The 20,350-nt window shown below is 46.7% G+C and overlaps 1 protein-coding gene across 2 annotated transcripts in view; it reads right to left on the reverse strand.

Moving 5' to 3' along the window:
- Nucleotides 1-15,849: 15,849 nt before the first annotated feature.
- Nucleotides 15,850-20,350, reverse strand: part of LOC140394945 (calcium/calmodulin-dependent protein kinase type IV-like) — a 155,557-nt gene continuing 151,056 nt past the window's right edge. For both annotated transcript variants that reach the window (XM_072482160.1, XM_072482158.1), the window contains one exon: nucleotides 15,850-19,316. In XM_072482160.1, coding sequence (XP_072338261.1) covers nucleotides 19,170-19,316 — 147 coding nt within the window. In that variant the 3' untranslated portion in view covers nucleotides 15,850-19,169. The remainder of the gene's footprint in view (nucleotides 19,317-20,350) is intronic.

Below are 20,350 nucleotides of genomic sequence, written 5' to 3' on the forward strand. Positions count from 1 at the left end.
ATGAGGCCCTGCATTGCCATCCTTCCTATCCGAATGCTTCTTTTAAATTTGGAACAGGGGAGCTAAGGCAGTGCTGTAAATACGGGTACGGCTTTCGCTACTTTCCGATATACAAACTTCCGACAGTTTTGACGCAACAAAAATCTATCAGTTTTACCTCATAGCCCTGTTAGTTACGCATGCATACACACGCTTCCGAATTATGAATATTGATCAGAACTGCTTGAACACTTGTGGTTTTCTGTTTCCAATTGGATTTCTAATTCAAATTCTGGGTTCTCCCGGAGTAGTTTTCCACTTCTAGATTGGGTCCCGATGGAGTCGCCAAATGTTGTTGCTAACTTTAGCCTTTTGCCCGAGGGAGAGAACAGTGACCAACAATGAATTTGGCCTGCACCAGTGAAGCGAGGATCCACTACCCCTTCAACCAGATGATATTGTTGTTGCTAACATTAGCCTTAGTTTAATTGCTCTGTTCTATCACCTTTGCTCTTGAGTCGCCAGGTATCTTTCTGATACCGCCACGTGGTTCAAGTCCGAGTAATGATCAATAATCCAACATAGACTTCCGGGTGTGGTTATGCGGAGCTGAGCCGCACGATTCGGCAGCTCCCGCTACCACGGACTTTCGGGCTCGCGAGAAGAGCCCCAACGGAACTTTTTTCGATACTAACCCATGGGGAAGGTAAGAGGGAGGTCCGCCTCCAACTTTTATGAAACGGACTCGAAGCGTAACGTCCACAAAAGTGGCATTGGAGCAACGGGAAAAACCGGGGAAAAAAGACAAAATGGCGGCGGCCAGAGACAAAGTGGAGCTGCAGGAGTTTATTAAGCACTGCTTCGAGAAGCAGCGCGAGGAGATGCGTAAGGAAATGCTGGTGCCTATGCTTTCGGCAATCGAAGGACTAGGGATCACCCAGAAGGCCCACGAGGTTCAGATCCAGGAGGTACAAAAAAGAGTTGGTCAGAACGAGGACGAGATCTCGGGCCTGGTGGTGAGAGTGGAGCAGAACGAGGCGCTACACAGGAGGTGGGCGGGAAGACTCGAAGACCTGGAGAACAGGTCGAGGAGAAAGAATCTGCGGATCCTGGGTCTCCCTGAAGGAGCGGAGGGGGCCGATGCCGGGGCATACGCGAGCACGATGCTCGGGGCGATGATGGGCAAGGAGGCCCCTTCGAGGCCGTTGGAGTTGGACGGGGCACACCGGGTGCTGGCGAGGAGGCCTCGGGCAAATGAGCCGCCAAGGGCGATGGTGGTGAGGTTCCACCGGTTCACGGACAGCGGACTTCAACCGGGCCAAAGCGGTGTTGCACCGGAAGGAAGTGAAATTCGGAATGCTGCTGCCAGCGCGACATACAAGGGCCAACACTACTACTTTGAAACGCCTGAAGAGGCGTGGACATTTATACAAACCGAAAAGTTGGACTCTAACTGAGGATTTGTGAGGGTGGGGGGGATATTTGAGGTTTGATGTGTGATGGTTGTTGTATATAGGGGGTCAATCACAATCATGCGCAGGAAATGTTACATGGGCTGGGGGAGAGAGACAAGGCCGCGGAGCGGGCTTTGGAAAGCGCGGGGTTTTTTGTTTTTCCTGCACGCGGGAAGAAAGGTGGGAGGGGGAACTCCCAGACGGGGAGGTCAATGGGATAGCGGGGGTAGCCGGGGTCAGCAGGTGTCAGCTGACTTACGGGAGTGACATGGGGGGAGCAAAAAAGCTGGACAGGGGTCTAGCGGGGGGGGGGGGGGGGAGGGAAGGGGGGGGGGAAAAAGGGTTGCTGCACTGGCCGAAAGGGAATGGGACATAGAAGAGGTGGTTGGGACGGGGGTCCCCCGTCTGGGGGACTGGAGGGTGAGGGAGGCATGGACACGGGACTGGCCCAGAAAAGGAGATGGCTAGTCGGCAGGGCGGGGGGGGGGGGGGGGGGGGGAGAGGGTGAGAGCCCCTCCAATCCGGCTGATAATGTGGAACGTGAGGGGGCTGAATGGGCCGGTGAAGAGGGCTCGAGTGTTCGCGCACTTAAAGGGACTGAAGGCGGACGTGGTCATGCTCCAAGAGACTCACCTGAAGGTGGCGGACCAGGTCAGGTTAAGAAAGGGATGGGTAGGACAGGTATTCCACTCGGGACTGGAAGCGAAGAATAGAGGGGTGGCAATATTAGTGGGAAAGCGGGTGTCATTTGAGACCAAGCCTATTGAGATGGACAATGGAGGGCGATATGTAATGGTGAGCGGTAGGCTGCAAGGGACGTGGGTGGTGTTGGTAAACGTATACGCCCTAAACTGGGATTATGCAGGATTCATGAAGCGCATGTTGGGGCGCATGCCGGACCTGGAGAAAAGAGGCATGATAATGGGAGGGGACTTCAATACAGTGTTGGATCCAGCACTGGACCGCTCCAAATCAAGGACTGGAAAGAGGCCGGCGGCGGCCAAGGTACTTAGGGGGTTTATGGATCAGATGGGGGGAGTGGACCCATGGCAGTTTGCAAGGCCGCAGGCCAGGGAATTTTCTTTCTCTTCCCATGTACACAAAGCCTACTCCCGGATAGATTTTTTTGTTCTGGGCAGGGCGCTCATCCCGAGGGTGGAGGGGACGGAGTATTCGGCCATAGCCATTTTGGACCATGCCCTGCACTGGGTGGAACGAGCTGGGAGAGGAGAGGGACCAACGCCCGCTGTGGCGGCTGGATGTGGGACTGCTGGCGGATGAGGTGGTGTGTGGGAAGGTGAGGGGGTGTATCGAAAGGTACTTGGAGGCCAACGACAACGGGGAGGGGCGGGTAGGGGTGGTATGGGAGGTGTTGAAGGCGGTGGTCAGGGAGAGCTAATCTCCATCAGGGCTCATAGAGAGAAGACAGAGGGCATGGATAGGGAGAGGTTAGTGGGGGAGATTTTGAGAGTGGACAGGAGATACGCAGAGGCCCCGGAGGAAAGATTACTTGGGGAAAGACGACGGCTCCAGACGGAGTTTGACCTGTTGACCACAGGGAAGGCGGAGACACAGTGGAGGAAAGCGCAGGGGCCGACCTATGAGTATGGGGAAAAGGCTTGTCGGATGCTGGCACACCAGCTCCGTAAAAGGATGGCAGCAAGGGAAATAGGGGGAGTCAAAGATGGAAGGGGAGCCACGGTTCGGAGCGCGACGAAAATAAACAATGTATTTAAGGCCTTCTATGAAGAGCTGTACAGATCTCAGCCCCCAGCGGGGGAAGAGGGTATGAGACGATTCCTAGACCAACTGTGATTCCCGAGGGTGGAGGAGCAAGAGGTGGCTGGTCTGGGGCACCAATTGGGTTGGAGGAGCTGAGCAAGGGTTTGGGGAGCATGCACGCGGGGAAGGCCCCGGGACCGGACGGGTTCCAGGTGGAGTTCTACAGGAAGTACGTAGACCTGTTGGCCCCGCTACTCGTGAGGACCTTTAATGAGGCAAGAGAGGAGGGGACCCTACCTCCGACAATGTCAGAAGCGACAATTTCTTTGATCCTAAAGCGGGACAAGGAACCACTGCAATGTGGATCGTACAGGCCGATCTCGCTCCTTAATGTGGATGCAAAGTTGCTGGCAAAAGTGCTGGCCACGAGGATCGAGGACTGTGTCCCGGGGGTGATTCACGAGGACCAGACAGGATTTGTAAAGGGTAGGCAGCTAAACACCAATGTGCGGCGGCTCTTAAACGTGATAATGATGCCATCGGTGGAGGGAGAAGCGGAAATAGTGGCAGCTATGGACGTGGAGAAGGCCTTTGACCGAGTAGAGTGGGAGTACCTCTGGGAGATGCTGCATAGGTTTGGGTTCGAGGGAGGGTTTATCAGTTGGGTTAAGCTCCTTTACAGAGCCCCGGTGGCGAGTGTAGTGACGAACCGGTGGAGGTCGGAGTACTTTCGACTGTACCGAGGGACGAGGCAGGGGTGCCCCCTGTCCCCCTTGTTCACATTGGCGATCAAACCATTGGCCATGTCATTGAGGGAGTCTAATAAATGGAGGGGGGTGGTCCGAGGGGGAGAAGAGCATCGGTGTCGCTATATGCGGATGACCTGTTGCTGTACGTGGCGGATCCAATGGAGGGGATGGTGGAGGTCATGCAGACTCTAAGGGAGTTTGGGGCGTTTTCGGGCTATAAGCTCAATGTAGGGAAGAGTGAGCTCTTTGTATTACAGGCGGGGGACCAAGAAAGAGGGATAGGGGACCTACCGCTGAGGAGGGAGGAGGGGAGCTTTCGGTATCTGGGGATCCAGATAGCCAGGAGTTGGGGGGCCCTACATAAACTGAATCTGACGAGGTTGGTGGAGCAAATGGAGGAGGATTTTAAAAGATGGGACATGCTACCGCTCTCGCTGGCGGGTAGAGTGCAATCGGTCAAAATGGTGGTCCTTCCGATGTTTTTGTTTGAGTTGCAGTGCCTTCCCATCATGATCACTAAGGCCTTTTTTAAGAGAGTAGGCAGGAGTAGTATGGAGTTTGTGTGGGCGAATAAGACCCCGAGGGTAAGGAGAGGGTTCCTGGGACGCAGTAGGGACCGAGGAGGGTTGGCGCTGCCAAACCTGGGGAGCTACTACTGGTCAGCAAATGTGTCGATGATCCGCAAGTGGGTTATGGAGGGAGAGGGTGCCGCATGGAAGAGGATGGAGATGGCGTCCTGCAAAGGAACGTGCCTGGGGGCATTGGTGACGGCACCGCTGCCGCTCTCGCCGACAAAGTATACCACAAGCCCGGTGGTGGCGGCAACGCGAAGGATCTGGGGTCAATGGAGACGGCACAGGGGTGCAATGGGAACATCGGTGTGGTCCCCGATCAGGGGTAACCATCGGTTTGTCCCGGGGAAGATGGATGGGGGGTCCCAGAGCTGGCATCGGGTGGGGATCACAAGAATGGGGGACCTGTTCATTGACGGAACGTTTGCGTGCCTGGGGGCACTGGAGGAGAAGTTTGAGTTACCCCCGGGAAATGCCTTTAGATATATGCAGGTGAGGGAATTCCTGTTGCTTCTGGCACAAGAAATTCAAGACAGGGTGATCTTGGGTGCATGGGTCGGGGAGGGCAAAGTGTCGGCAATACGCCAGGAGATGAAAGAAGAGGGGGAAGTGCTGGTAGAAGAGTTGAAGGGTAAATGGGAGGAGGAGCTGGGGGAGGAGATCGAGGAAGGTCTGTGGGCTGATGCCCTGGGTAGGGTTAATTCCTCCTCCTCGTGTGCCAGGCTCAGCCTGATACAATTTAAGGTGGTTCACAGAGCTCACTTGACGGGGGCGAGGTTGAGCCGGTTCTTTGGGGTAGAGGACAGATGTGGAAGGTGCTCAGGGAGCCCGGCAAACCATGTCCATATGTTTTGGTCATGCCCGTCACTGGAGGGGTTCTGGAGAGGAGTGGCGGGAGCAATATCTCAGGTGGTGAAAGTCCGGGTCAAGCCAAGCTGGCGGCTCGCAATATTCGGAGTAGTGGACGAACCGGGAGTGCAGGAGGCGAAAGAGGCCGGTATTCTGGCCTTTGCGTCCCTAGTAGCCCGGCGAAGGATCTTGCTAATGTGAAAGGAGGCGAAGCCCCCCAGCGTGGAGGCCTGGATAAACGATATGGCTGGGTTCATAAAGTTGGAGAGGATCAAGTTCGCCGTGAGAAGGTCTGCGCAGGGGTTCTACAGGCGGTGGCAACCGTTCCTAGACTATCTCGTGGAGCGTTAGAGGAAGGTCGGTCAGCAGCAGCAACCTGGGGGGTGGGGGGGAGAGGGGACGTTGGGGGGTGGGGGTGGGGGGGTGGATGAGCAAGAGATAACATGAAGAGTCGGGGAAACTGGCACGTACGGGAGAGAGCCAGTGTACAAAGCTATGTAAATATACTATTTTGCCATGTATATATCTTGCTCCGCGCGATTTCTCGTTTCTTTTTCTTTTTGTTACGGGGGGGGGGTTATTGTTTGTAAGGGAGAAAAATTGTGTTGAAAACTTTAATAAATATATATTTTTAAAAAATAATCCAACACACCGCTTAGTAAGAGTTAAATCAACGCACATTTATTATATACAGTAATCAATACTTATGCATAAATTCTACGTTTAAGCTACTTCCTACAACTAACAGGCCAATACTTAACTTGGAAATGGCCCACCAGGTCAGGGAAACAAATGGCCTTTCGTTCGGGTTCTGAGCCTGCGGGATTCGGAGCTGGTACAGATTGATAGCTAGGAGCGCCTATCTCGTAGCGAGTGTTGAAGTAAGACTTATGATTTGAGCGGCTGTTGAAGGCTAGCAGAAGGGTGCGGAAGGGTGGCAGAAGGGGCGATTTGAACTTGGACTCGATTCTTATAGTCCCCAGGGGCTTCCGGCCTTTCGGGGCGGACCCTGTACCTGGTTCCAAGTGATTGGACTTTGTCCCAATCACTTGGTTCGATATTCTGGAGCGATTCCTTGATCGATGGGCGGTCTTGAGGTGGTCGTTCACCTCCCTTTGTGTAGGCTTCTGTTGGCGCCGAAGAGTCTGGGTTGGCTTTGTGTGTCTAAATTGTTGCACATTGTTCACGGGGATTGCTCATTAGTATTCAGATGGCTGGTGTTTTGTTGTGCTGGTGGCTACAGGTATCGATCTTGTCTGGCCTTCCCAGAGGTGAATACACAATCTACCTGCAGCTGCTTGTTTTAGTCCTGTTGGCTGATTTTCCCATCAGCCTTTTCCGTTCGCCATTTTAAATCGGGGTTAGCCATTCTAAATCGGGAGTTAGCCATTTTATCTGGCTACAATATACATAGGATATACAATAAATACACAATGTAAATACATAGACACAGACATCGGATGAAGCATACAGAGTGTAGTACTAAATAAAGAAGATATGTGGAGAGATCAGTTCAGTCCATAAGAGGGTCATTCAGAAGTCTGGGAACAGCGGGGTGAAGCTGTTTTTGAACTTGTTAGTGCGTGTTCTCAGACTTTTGTATTTCCTGCCCGATGGAAGATGTTGGAAAAGAGAATAACCTTAGTGATGCAGCCAGATAGGATGCTTTCTATGGTGCACCTGTGAAAATTTTGTTAAGTGTTAATGTGGACATGCTAAATTTCCTTAGTTTCCTGAGGAAGTATAGGCGCTGTTAAGCTTTCTTGGTCGTAGCATTTATGTTGGTAGATCGGGACAGATTGTTGGTGATGTGCACACACAGGAATTTGAAGCTGTCAACCATCTCCACCTCAGCACCATTGATGCAGACAGGGGCGTGTACGATACTTTGCTTCCTGAATTCTCTGACCAGCTCCTTAGTTTTGCTGATGTTGGGGACAGATTCTTGTCATTACACCACTCCACTAGGTTTTCTATCTCCCTCCTGTACTCTGACCCATCATTGTTTGACATCCAACCCACTACGGTCGTATCATCAGCAAACATGGAGTTGGAGCAGAAGTTTGTCACACAGTCGTGTGTGTAAAGGGAGTATAGTAGGAGGCTAAGTACGCAGCCTTGCGGGGCCCCGGTATTGAGGTCTATCGTAGAGGAGGTGTTGTTTATCCTTACTGATTGTGGTCTATGGGTCAGGAAGTCAAGGACCCAGTTGCAGAGGGAGGAGCCAAGTCCTAGGTTTTGAAGTTTCGATATGAGCTTGGCTGGGATTATGGCATTGAAGGTAGAGCTGTAGTCAATGAATAGGAGTCTGATGTAAGAGTCCTTGTTGTCGAGATGCTCCAGGACCAGGGAGATGGCATCTGCTGTGGACCGGTTGTGGCGGTATGCGAATTGCAGTGGATCAAGGCATTCTGGGAGTATGGAGTTGATGTGTCTCATGACCAACCTCTCGAAGAACTTCAAACTGATAGCTGTCAAGGCCACCGTACGGTAGTCGTTGAGCCACGTTGCCTGGTTCTTTGGCACCGGTCTGATGGTGGTCTTGATACAGGTGGGAACCTCGGAATGGAGTAGGGAGAGGTTGAAGATGCCCGCGAACACACCTGCTAGTTGGTCCGTGCAGGATCTGATTGCACAACCAGGGAGTCCATCAGGACCCATTGCTTTCCGAGGGTTCACTTTCAAGAAGGTTGATCTGACTTCGAAAGCTGTGACGGTATGTATGGGTGTGTCTGAGGCTGCTGGGGCAGCTGACAACGGTTTGTTGGTTTCCTGCTCGAAATGGGCATTGAATGCATTGAGTTCACCAAAGAGGGGTGCGCTGCTGCTGGAGATTCTACTCGGCTTTGCTTTGTAGCCAGTTATGTTGTTTATGGTGGTGTCTAAGGCATGTCTCAGTCTCTGATGAACATGGCTGAGGGCCTCGATACTATGTCCCATTCCCTGAGGGACATGTCCCTGACCCAGGTGGAAATTCCAGGCACTCCAGAGCTTTGCCCAGGCACAGACTATCATCGCTGAGGGCTTCAACATAATGGTGCAGATAATGGTGGGCCTCCAGGACTGACAGTGCCAGATGACTGATGTTGCTGGAGCTCACCCCAGCTGCCCTTCTGTCCCTACAGGTACTGTCAGGGAGGAGGAAGTGCAGGCGCCCAACCCGGAGCCTTCCATCAAGGAGACTCGGGCAGTCCCCAGTCCTTCTGAATCCCACCTCTCCTGACTTTGATGCATGCCAAGGGCAGTGGGCAGAACAGGGTGGCACGGCGACACCTGTGACACCGGTAAGTTGGCCGGGCTATCTAGAGGACGTCTGACAAGGGAGCAAGGACCACAGGATGCGAAAGCCAGCAGGCTGCCTCCACGTCTGATGTGTACCCTGGGGACACATCTGGATGTAGCACTGGACCGCGGAGGATCAAGAAGTTTTAGGAGTACTGAGTGGGCACAGGTGAGGTTAGTATTCGTAGCTAGACAGAATGGATAATTGGCACAAATCTTCACCAGTAAAGCATTTCACACCTGAAACATGTGAAGCCTCTGTCATTTTAATCTTCACAACAGGGTGGGTTCCCTCTCCGCTCCCCCCCCCCCGAGTCACTGTTATAGATCCCCCAAGAACTGGCACTGATGAGAGCATAGGAAACCCACAGTGACGGACATTCCAGACTGCAAGCCGTGTCACTCACTGGACACAGATGTTCCTCCCCATGCACAGCGGTCCAAAATAAACATCCATCGATGCAGACTCCATCACAAGGATGGGTATGAACGTGCCATAAGCACAAAGACAGGACTCGGACTTAATCAGAACCTGAGGCGCACTTTCACTTTCCTTACAACGAGTGATCATCCACTTCTACCTTGAATAATGACCTGCTGACAGTGCCAACATAGACCCATCACCCTGGTGGGATGTAATATAGACCCTTGGAGGGCAGGAGAGGAATCAGGGTGGTCGGAGAAAGGCGAAGAGGATGGTTGGGGAAGGGAACAGGGTGACGGGGAAGGTGCAGTGTGATGTGGAGAGCAGACAGACACAAAACCTTGTCTCTTGTGAATCTGGAGACTATGAAGGCCTCCCTGGTCCTCCTGCAATATCAGATCCTTGCCACTGCCTGTCCTCCATCCTCCGGGTCCACATTTGGCTCGCCCTCCAGCTCTCCTGGTCCTTCTCCTCAGAAGAAGCCGCATATCCCCCTCCTCATGAATATTGCCCTGCTGTTGTGATAGGTTGTGGTGGGCACAGCAGACCACCACAAAGCCGGAGACCATCTGAGGTGTTGTACTGCAAAGCAACACCAGAGCGGTTTTGGCAGTGGATTTACATATTCAGCAGCAGCCCGATGCAACGCTCAATGACAGCACGGGTGGCAGCGTGGGTCTAATTCTAACAGGTCTCCATACAGACGTCATCATGATTTCAGCGGGCATCCATTGTCCTCCACAAGGCAACCTATCATCCTGGGCTGGTCCTCAAATATAACGGCGATCTCAGAGTGCACCCGATGGAGCTGGCATGCACAGTCCCAGGATTGCGGGCACACATGTACATGGTCCTGACACGTTACTTACATAGGATCTGTACATTCATGGACTGGAACCCTTTTGTGTTAATAAAGGGCATTCCCTGGTGCCTGGGGTTTTTAGGGTGACATGCATGCCATCGATGATCCCTGGACCTGGGGCATCCCAGTGATGGCGACGAATCCTGCAGCCCAGGCATCTTGGTGGGCCTGGCTGAGGTTGAAGGAGACGTTGGATGTCCCGGCATACAGAGCATCCGTCACCTCACTGATACACCTGTGGGCTGATGACTGCGAGATGTCACACAGGTCACTGCTAAGAACTGGTATGATCTGGTGGCGTAAAAATTAAGGGGTGCCATATTCTTCATGGCCACCGGGAGCGGGTGTCCTCCTCTATGGGGTGCCATGTCCACGAGGACATGACACAGGTGCTGCACTGTCTCCCTGGTGAAATGCAGTCTTGCAGCACTCATTGTAGGACCATCAGCTCTGCAAACTCACTCCCAGCCGGATCAGAAGCCCCTAGTTCATAGACTTCTGCCAGCAACATCAGGAAGGTTGTGCTTAGCTGTCATCCATTCAGCTAGATAGTTACCCTTTGGCCTTGAGAGGGTCCTTGGTGGTGAACCCCTGCTCTTTACTTTTTGGTTGCTGGCAGCTGCCTCTAAGGTGCTGATGCACCTAGATAAAGGCACGCTGTTCAGGCATCAAAGGTTGCAGGACATCCAAGGTGCAAGTTCAACAGACTGAAGTTAATGTCCGCTGAACAGAGCATTTAGGAAGAATGTAGATTTTAATAAAGGTTATTTAAAGGCTGCCTTAGCAGCGAACTATTCATACAACATAGTTCTTTTAGGACAACCAACATGCTGGGCAGGCTGTTCTACTCAGTCCGTATGAGCTTTAGCTGGCTGGGCCTCTGCCACTAGTCTGGAAGCTCTTATTCCACGAGCCCCGTGGGGAGATCAATCACAGTATTCCCGTGGGCCTTGTGGAGGTTATTACAGCTTTAAAGTAGAAATCTTTTCTGTGTGCCTTGGTCTAATTATTGTGTCTTCTGCTTTAATTGAGGACTGCCATTGATAGGAGCACTGCCATGGGAGATCAGCTAGTTATATGTAGCAAGCTCTAATTCTGGCAATGACTTGCCTGGAAGGTGGAAAGACATATGGCCAGTTCTGCATTGCAACAAACACAGTAACTCTGAGTTAAATATGAAGAGTTGGAAATGTACAAATTGTTTGACAGCTCTTCCAGAAGAGATTGGGCGAGTAATGTGCTTATCAATTTATTTTACTTATAGTTCCAAAATAGTTAGATCAGACACGTAACCATTATGGACTGTAAATCAACATTAATTGATCCTTGGGAAAATATGGTAATCTGCTAACCTAAAGTAGTTTTTTTTAAACCATGTGCAGTTGTAAATAAATTCAGAGCATCTGGAGTAATGAATGGGTCTTATTTTTTGGTTTTGTTGTTTTTATTTACTTATTTACGAGTAAGGATAACATAATAACATTTGTAGCTGCTTCCATGTTGCTGCATCTTAAATTTATGGTTTGGCTCCTGATCCACTTACCATACAAGAAACAGAGCCCAGTATCTGGCATCCTTTCATTAAACAGATACCTTGCATGGTTGTGGAATAAAAAGACACTTCAGAAAAAGGTGAAATCAATATAATAAAAAAGACACCAACTGTAATAGAAAGCCAATGAAACAAAGGAATATTTGAAGCACAATCATAGTCTTGCAATTTGCTCTATTCAATGTAAAACATTTAACATTTTTTCAGCTGCATTTTGTTTATCTGTGGAAATGTGACAGTACTGTTTTATAGTTAAAATACTTACTAAATTAAACAGAGTTACTATAAGATACAATCAACTGCATATTGCCTAAAGAAGATTGCAGTAAAAAGATTGCTGTACACAAGATATATTTATCTTCCACACAATATACTGTAAAGTCTTGAGTAATAGACACATAAGTAATGCATAATGCCATATAGATCATTCTCAGTTAAAAAGCCATTCAATTTATTATAAATATGTATAGTATGTCAAAAATGAGATTTGTAGATATATCATCCTTTGTAAACCTATAGATAATTTGAAGTTCATCTTCCATTTTCTGTTTGTAGTTTCATATCATGCTTTGTGGCACAATAATAGAGAATAACCTATTTGACAAAATTATAATACATTTTTATCACACTGTTTCTATTTTGCCGTAAAGCTTGAAATACAACAGTTATTACGTAGAAAATCAATTTCTTAAATATTGGCAGTTTATCTAGTTGGGAAGAAATACATTGCAACCATCTGTATAATAACCAAAGGCATAGTTGTGGAATTTATAAAGCATTCTACATATAAAAGTGAATATTTTCACCTATTAATAGCGTCTACTAATACCAGACAGTTTGGCGTTTTGCTAATTATTTACATTAACTACTTGTTTTTGCATAAAAGACAAACATTATTTTTAAGGGGAAGCATATCTCACTGAATTTCAATATATTCCTAAGGTTAATAATTTTTGCGGTGATTCCCCAGCTCATCCACCATAACTTCAGGGGGAAGAGATTTAGAAAACCAGAAAAAATCCAGAGTATTTGGTAATATTTAGGATTATTTTGCAAATAAATTGAATGCCTTTTCCCCTTAAGTTTAACAATTGTTTCTTCTGAACTTCGCAATGCTTCAGTTACATTTGTAGGATTTTTCAGCCTTTTGAGGTTTTGATGGCTTTGATGTGCTTTGTGACATTTAATGGAACTGTAGCTTACTGTGTGCCATCAGATTTCCGAAACTTGTGAAAAATATACTCTTGACAATGCTGGCATTTTAGGACATAAGCTGCATGTCTGATATTATCAAACTGTAATCTATGAATTCTACTATATTTTAAGGCAAAGGCTTGGGGTGAATTTTCACTAGTGCATTGAGTATGCATGGACACATTCATTGTTTACACAAGCCTACATTTTAGCCCATTAACACACAATATTTATTTCTGATCCCACAGATGATACTGTTAATGTACCAGTCAGCACATACAAAGGGCGATTACTTTCTCACCTCTTCTCCCCACTCCCCTGCAGACCCCCCACACAATGCATGTATAAACATTAGGTTAAGAAGCTCTATGCGATACGATTTATATGCCATTGGACTAATCCAACAACATGGGTAATATAAATGGAACATGAATCATATCCCACAAGTATCCTAATGGGCTGAATAATATGGGAGGTTGTGGATGACCCACCTCCACAACCATAAAGTGCTGCAGACAGGCTAAATGACGGCCAAGGGGGACTTCTGCCCCTCATTTGGGAGGAAGTCCCATTCTCGGGAGATTCTGGCCAATTGGATTTGCCGGTAGCTCCATCAATCCCGGCAGAACCAAGAGTGGGTCAATGGCTACCGTTGGGACAGCGAGAGAAGAACAATTAAAGGCCCATGGATCCTTGGATCAAGTAGGTAGGGGGTCTTGGGCAAGGAGGGTTGTCAGGTCAGGGAGGTGGATAGGGGGGATTTAAGGCTGGAGGTGGGTAGGAAGAAAAGGGGGGCTGTGCAATCTCAGGGGAGCCGCCCCACAATCGGCAACGGGCAGCCCCAAAAGATTGAACCACCCTCCTCACCTCCTTCCTGCTGTTTGAAGAACTTTTAAAAAAGATTGGGTTGCCCGTTCCCACCCGACTGCCTCCGGCAAACATTTTATGGCATGGGCAGTGCATTATCAGGGTCAATTGGCTTGATAACAAGCCTAATTGGCCATTGATTACTTATTTGTATATGGTGGGCATGCTGCCTATTTTGGCACCCCGCTGCCCCCAGTATTATGGGGTGAGTTTGGGGCTGGGCGGGAAGGCGATGGGATGGGTTCTCGCACTATTTTAGGTCCCACCGAACCCAAAACACACCTGGGGCATGTAAAATACAGCCCAATGTATATTTTTGTTGCCGCAGGTAAGTTTTAATATATTGTACAGAGTTATAAGACATGGGTTTCATTGAACATAAGACTGAACACTATAAGAAGTAAACATTTATATGAACCATTGTATGCAAAATGTTCAGTTTCAAACATTCCTAAGATAGTATAGTATCTTAGTTAAACTACAGGTACAGGACACCTTTTCCGGCATCCCAAAAAGCAAAAGGATCCAAAAGTCGGCTACATTTGGCGGTGGCACCATGTGCAGCAATTTTAAAATGGTGTGCAGATTTCTTTGAGCACCTGCTTTATTTTTTGGTACCACACAGTTCGAAAACTGATCAAACAAGTACATTTTTGCAATTCGAGGTGCTGCTTGATTTGGTAGCGCCGCACAGTTTGAAGACTGTTTGAACACGTGACCTTCTGAAATTCAAGTCTTTGCTGCTTCATCAAGTCAAAGCGGTCAGCAGGAAATTCCGTGGCTGGTGGGAGTATTTAGAGGAAACCCTTTCACTGAGTATTAAGCATAAAGTGTAGTTATTAATGTGCCTTAAGAGGGCCGCCTCAGTGAAAAGATTAAATGAAGAGTATGATGTTGGTACATCGACCATTCATAATTTGAAGAAACAAAAGGAGAAGTTACTTAAATACTCAAAGTTACTTACTGACTGCAACTTGCTCAAACTAACGGATAATAGGAAAACACTTAATCAGTAAAAGACTGTCCATGCAGACAAAGTGAGTGGATCAGGCAGTATTGGAGCAAGAAATAGCCATTGGATCATTTCAATACTGTGGCTCAAGCAAACGTGTTCCATGAAGAGCTAGGCTTATAACCACTGTGTGAATACTCTACAGGATGGTATGACAAAAGATTTTAAAAAACACCATGTGTACATCTGCTGAAAGCATGTGGTGAAAAACTTCCAACTGACTGAAACTGCTGAGGCATACTTGGTTGAAAGTCTGATACCGGAGCAAGTGTACAATGCTGATGTGACCTCTTTATATTGGATTATGCTCCCAGGAAAACCTAAGTAACTGCGGATGAGACAGTACCAACGGGATTCAAAGATTCTAAGGAATAACTTACTGTGCTTGGATATTCAAATGCAACAGGTACCCATATGTATAAATTGCTAGTCATTGGTAAATATCACAATCCTAGGTCTTACAAGGAGATCCCTTGTTGTTCATAAGGCCAATAAGCGTGCATGGATAACTGGACTAATTTTCCTCGATTGCTACAAGAACCATTTTGTCCCAGGGCTCAATGTCAGTCTGTTGGTCTACCCAAGGGTTGCAAGATATTGTTACTCGATAATTGTGCTGCAAATTTTTTTTAACATTTAGAATACCCAATTGTTTTTTCTCCAATTAAGGGGCAATTTAGCATGGCCATTCCACCTAACCTGCACATCTTTGGGTTGTGGGGTGAAACCAATGCAGACATGGGGAGAATGTGCAAACTCCACACGGACAGTGACCCAGGGCTGGGATTGGAACCGGGACCTCAGTGCCGCAGTCCCAGTGCTAACCACTGCGTCGCATGTCGCCCTGTGCCGCACAACTTGATGCAGAACACTTGAGGGATAATACTTTTGGAATTTATTTGCCATTCCAACTGTATGTTCCCTCATCAGCCCATGGATCAAGGCATTCTGTAGGGATTCAAGGCATGTTTCATGCACAAGACTCACTGCACGCAATAGAGGCTTTGGATTTAATGAATTTGAAAAATAATTCAGGGCAGGATTCTCCGGTCGCTGATGCCAAAATCGCGTTCGGCGATTGGAATTCCCGTTTGCGGTGAAATCGGGGGCAGTGCCGCTTTTGCGTTGCTCCGCCCCCTCAAAAACAGCATACTCCACACGCCGTATGGACGGCCTCAGGACGTCACCTGAGGCCCTCCCCTGCTGCTCTGCCCCCGATGGGCCGGGTTCCTGACGGCGTAGGGCTATTTTTTTCATGAACCAAGCATGGTGACTGCGAACTGAGTCCAGCGCCGCCACAAAGTCCGGTGGGGGGGGGGGGGGGGGGGGGCAGGGGGGAGCCGTTCTGTGAGCATAGGGGGGCTTTGGCGGGGGCCTGGGGGCACTGGTGGGTGGTCCGGGAGTGGCGAGCCTGGTCAAAGGTGGGCAGTCTTTGGCAGGCCGGGTCCACGTGCAGCCAGTGCCATGTTGCGCGGCGTGGCCACTGGCAATTCTCCGGCCGTATCCGCAGGTAAAGCCGGGGGCTTTATAGTGCATGCCTGCTCGCCCCCCACCAGATGGAGGATCGGTGCAGCTTTTGCGTCATTTTTTCGGGCATAAAACGCCACTGTTCCCACGCCGGCGGCAGCACTTAGTCTTCAAATCGGAGAAACGTGAAAGATGCACCCTGGAGTTGTGAAAGCCTTGGCCAATATTCCCTAAGATATTTTGATAAATGGATGGCAAAACTTGTGGCCTGTTATCATGTTCCCCAATGGTGATGGTGAAAATGAGCCTGTTTTTTGAGGCTTTCATTAGTCTGAGGAATAACAAGTTCCAGATTTATTGGCATATGCAAAAAGCTTGTCATGTGCTGAGGTTTTGTTGGACAAAGGAGCTGTTTGAGGATTGTCTGAATATTGACAATGATGCTCCGGTTCACACCTCGCTCACAGTTAGTGAAATGTGCAACATGGTCATGAATAAGAATAAAAAGAATGAGATTGATAATCATGAAGATGAAATGGTGTTTGGGATGAACGGGCAGGTGCACAAGCATTACGGAGGAATTGATTCGCGAGATGCAGCAGAAGACCTTCATTACAGAGCAACATATCATGTGGCTCTACAAAATACAAGAGGTGTTCCTGAAAGAAAATCCCACATATTTAAAGCAACGTAAGCTGGAGGACATGTTTAAAAGAGGTACGACAAAGCCTGAGTCTTCCACATCGCAAATTGTTCCTGTACAGCAGCTGACTCTTCAGTTGAGATGCGAAATAACAAATAATTATTTAAATAATTAAAAGTTAAAATATCAAATAATAAAACAAAGTAATTTTAAAAATATATAAATTTAGAGTACCCAATTTTTGTTTTGTCCAATTAAGGGGCAATTTAGCTTGTCCAATCCACCTATCCTGCACATCTTAGGGTTGTGGGAGTGAGACCCACGCAGACACGGGGAGAATGTGCAAGCTCCACATGGACAGTGACCCAGGGCCGGGACCGAACCTGGGATCTCAGTGCCGCGAGGCATCCGTGCTAACCACTGTGCCACCATGCCGTCCAACTGTAAAAATCAATAAAAGTCTTTTTAGTCTTCATTTCTCAATTAAAAAAAAAATGTTTTATAAGTGAATTGCACAGGACCTAAAATCCATGAAATCCCCAAATCTGAAACAGATCATGTCCCCAGCGTCCAGTACCTGTAATGTTTGCATTTACTGACAAATGGCGAGAAGCTATCTTTAACTCTGACTCAAAATTAAAATGAAGATCCAATCTTGTATGCAATCTCTGGCTGCATGTATTTTTCTGAGATCACCATGTTTTAACAGTTGTTACATTCCTATAAGTTTACACAATTAAATTTACTGATTGCTATGTTTAAATGTTTATAAAGACCATTACAACTTTAAGAAATTAAGCTGATATTGTTAATTAATTGCTGCATTTTGTCAGGAGTCAAGTCGATCCAATACACTGAAAAATAATTCTATTATTAATTCTAATTGATTTGAATGCTGAAGACAGAAACAAAGCTGACAAATTGTTCCAGCAATATAATGTGTAAATGTACAGTATGTCAGCCAGTACCTAAAGGACAGGTTAATTTTCTGTCAAATTCAGGATGAAGACAGTTAATTCCCAGGCTTCAAATATATTTCAAATATTTCTGATATGAAAGCAAAATACTGAGAAGCCACTGAAACAAAGAGAGTTTGACCAACTTTCCCCAAGGGAAACTGGTTAATCATCAAACTGTTGGACTGTTTTTGATGCATGGCTTATTAACATATTCCAAAAACTCCAGAAAATGTTTGCACCTCTCATGTTGGATTGCTTTTTATGGATGGAGCGCAACAAATGGCTGGCCAGACAATTGAGCTGCCATGGGAGTCATATCAAGGTATTCTTTCATGGCAGTTTGATGAGCCTTAATGGAGAACTAAGGGAGGTGTTGAGATTAAGCTTTTAGATTTTCCACTCTATCTCTTGAGTAAAAAATGTGAGTATAAGGTACGTTTGAGATTCAATCAATTTTATCACTATGGTTAAAGAGGCAGAGTACACTTTCTTTCAAGTTAGGGGAAGTGCCTATTAAGGGCATATTTTGATGTTACATGAAGGGATAAGAAATAAATAAAGTAACATCACAGTATTTTGCTCCGTCATGGATTTAATATAAAATTTACCATTCTGTTACTTTGCAATTGGCCTCATCTCACTAGCATGTTTATCAGTTGGTCTGTAAGTAAATAGGAGAAATAACAAGGAGCCACACATCCCAGAATATATTAACACCACAAGAGGACTTACTGTTATGGCCCCTGGGCCATGTTTCCGTGTAAGTAAATACTGATCAGCAGCAGCATACTCTTGATTGTCAAGGACACCAGGTTCACTATTGGAGTGACCAGTAATGCTGAACTTGAGAGAACAGGGAAGACTTGATAGCTGTAACAACCTATCTTTTTCTTTCAGGTGAGTACTGACCCGCTGTGGATTTCCAACAATTTCTGTTTTCTTTCCCCATATTGAAATGCTTTTTCCTTTATTGTCACTGTATATTATAGTCTCATTTATCAGATTTTAGTAAAGATATAACTAGAGTAAAAGCAAAACCTTTAGTAATATTGATTTTGTGTGGCCTTTGCTCTGGTCTGCTTTTGTAACCTCAGTACATCTGGTTAACCAAAGTCTTTGGACCTCTTAATTGCTTTGTGATAAAGGCTTTGTTTTTTTTCTTTAAATCGCTTAAATTAATAAATATCATTTGCCACTAAATCAAATCATCTGTCATCAAAAATAATTAGAGTGAACATTATATCCAACAAATGGAATAACGGATGGCAGGAAACAGATGCTATGTTGTGTATTGGAAACTGCAGTGATCCCACATTTATGTTTTACACTATTATCAGTCTACGTTGAGTACTACTGCATAAAATACTATAAATATATACATCTTCACACATGAATTAAAGATCTGCCATAAACATTCCACTCAGGAAAATGTGGAACTTGTTACAGAATCAATTTTTTCTTGCAAAATATGCTATCACCATGGGTTTTGGAAGGAAAGTTCTGAGCCAGTGAACCTTGCCAGCATTCTTTGCATATCTTCCTTGAGGCAGTCAGTCTTTGGAAACTAATTGCAAGTGCTTGGCTATGACGTTTGCCCATTTTCCTTTTTGGGACTCTGCTCTTGGATGGTACAGGAATTGCGTCTTCCCTTGGCGCTGTCATGACTGCCGTGGGTATGGTTGCTGGCATTTCCCAGTCGGCTTGAGGCTACTACAGCCTTAACAGCTGCCTGTCAAAACAAGACCAAAACAGCTCAACACCTCAGGTTTTTAAAATAGGTACTATGCTACACTGGAAAGCCTAATGAAATATATACCATAACTTGTGTTTCTTGCCAGCTGTAAGCCAGAACAGAGTAATTTACATGAATCACAGTTCCAAGGAGATGCCGGTGAAAGATGTGCCAGTACATCTTTGTTGCAAATTAAACATTTAAGTATTACTGTTGCATCAAAATGTAAGCAAAGCAAAATATTTTCAACAGCAGCTAAATATAATAGCACTAAAGAAATCCTATCTACTAAGCATACTCATTGGCCCAGATCTTTTGGCAGCAACGCTGAACATCAAATTGCTGCCTTGCTCGAAAATTCTCCTGACTTGTCGCTGCTCTGCATTTCTTCCGGGACCTTCCAAACCTGGATTTCACAGAAATGTGCAGTGCAGCTTCATTTGGGGAACTCTGTTGGAGCAGAGTAGAGGTGCGACAAGAAAGGCCACACTTCATTTTTATGGCATTAGCTGCCTTACGGTCAGCTTGTAATGAATATCACATTGATCACAGAACCAGTTGATGTCAAAGTAGTACAAATGAAACCTGTATCATGTAATTATCATTCAGAATCTCTAATACCCATTGGGATAGAAACATAGCAAATAGGATTATGAATAAGACTTAAATAGTTTAAACTATCCCAAACAATGAATGTAATACAAAGAGAACAAATTGTGTTTCAGGATCTTGAGTTGATAAAGATAAATTCTTCTGAACTAAGAAACATCATTAGTAAAGGCTTAGCAATAAAGGCTTTGAGATGACATTGTGCTCAAATGACTATTACTTTGGCCATATTTCAAGATGTCTTGACCCCAGCACCGCAACTAAACACTGATAACAGGTCCTGTGAAGGTCGACCATCCTTGAAATAATAATCCTACAAATGTGAATAGCCATCTTTAAAATGGCCCACAACAGACTAGTTCTGTGAAGGTTAAAAAAGTACTTTAATTTTCCTTAAGAAAATATATAAAATCTACAAAGCT

This window comes from Scyliorhinus torazame, chromosome 18 (assembly GCF_047496885.1).
Source record: "Scyliorhinus torazame isolate Kashiwa2021f chromosome 18, sScyTor2.1, whole genome shotgun sequence".
NCBI classification, from domain to species: Eukaryota; Metazoa; Chordata; class Chondrichthyes; order Carcharhiniformes; family Scyliorhinidae; genus Scyliorhinus; species Scyliorhinus torazame.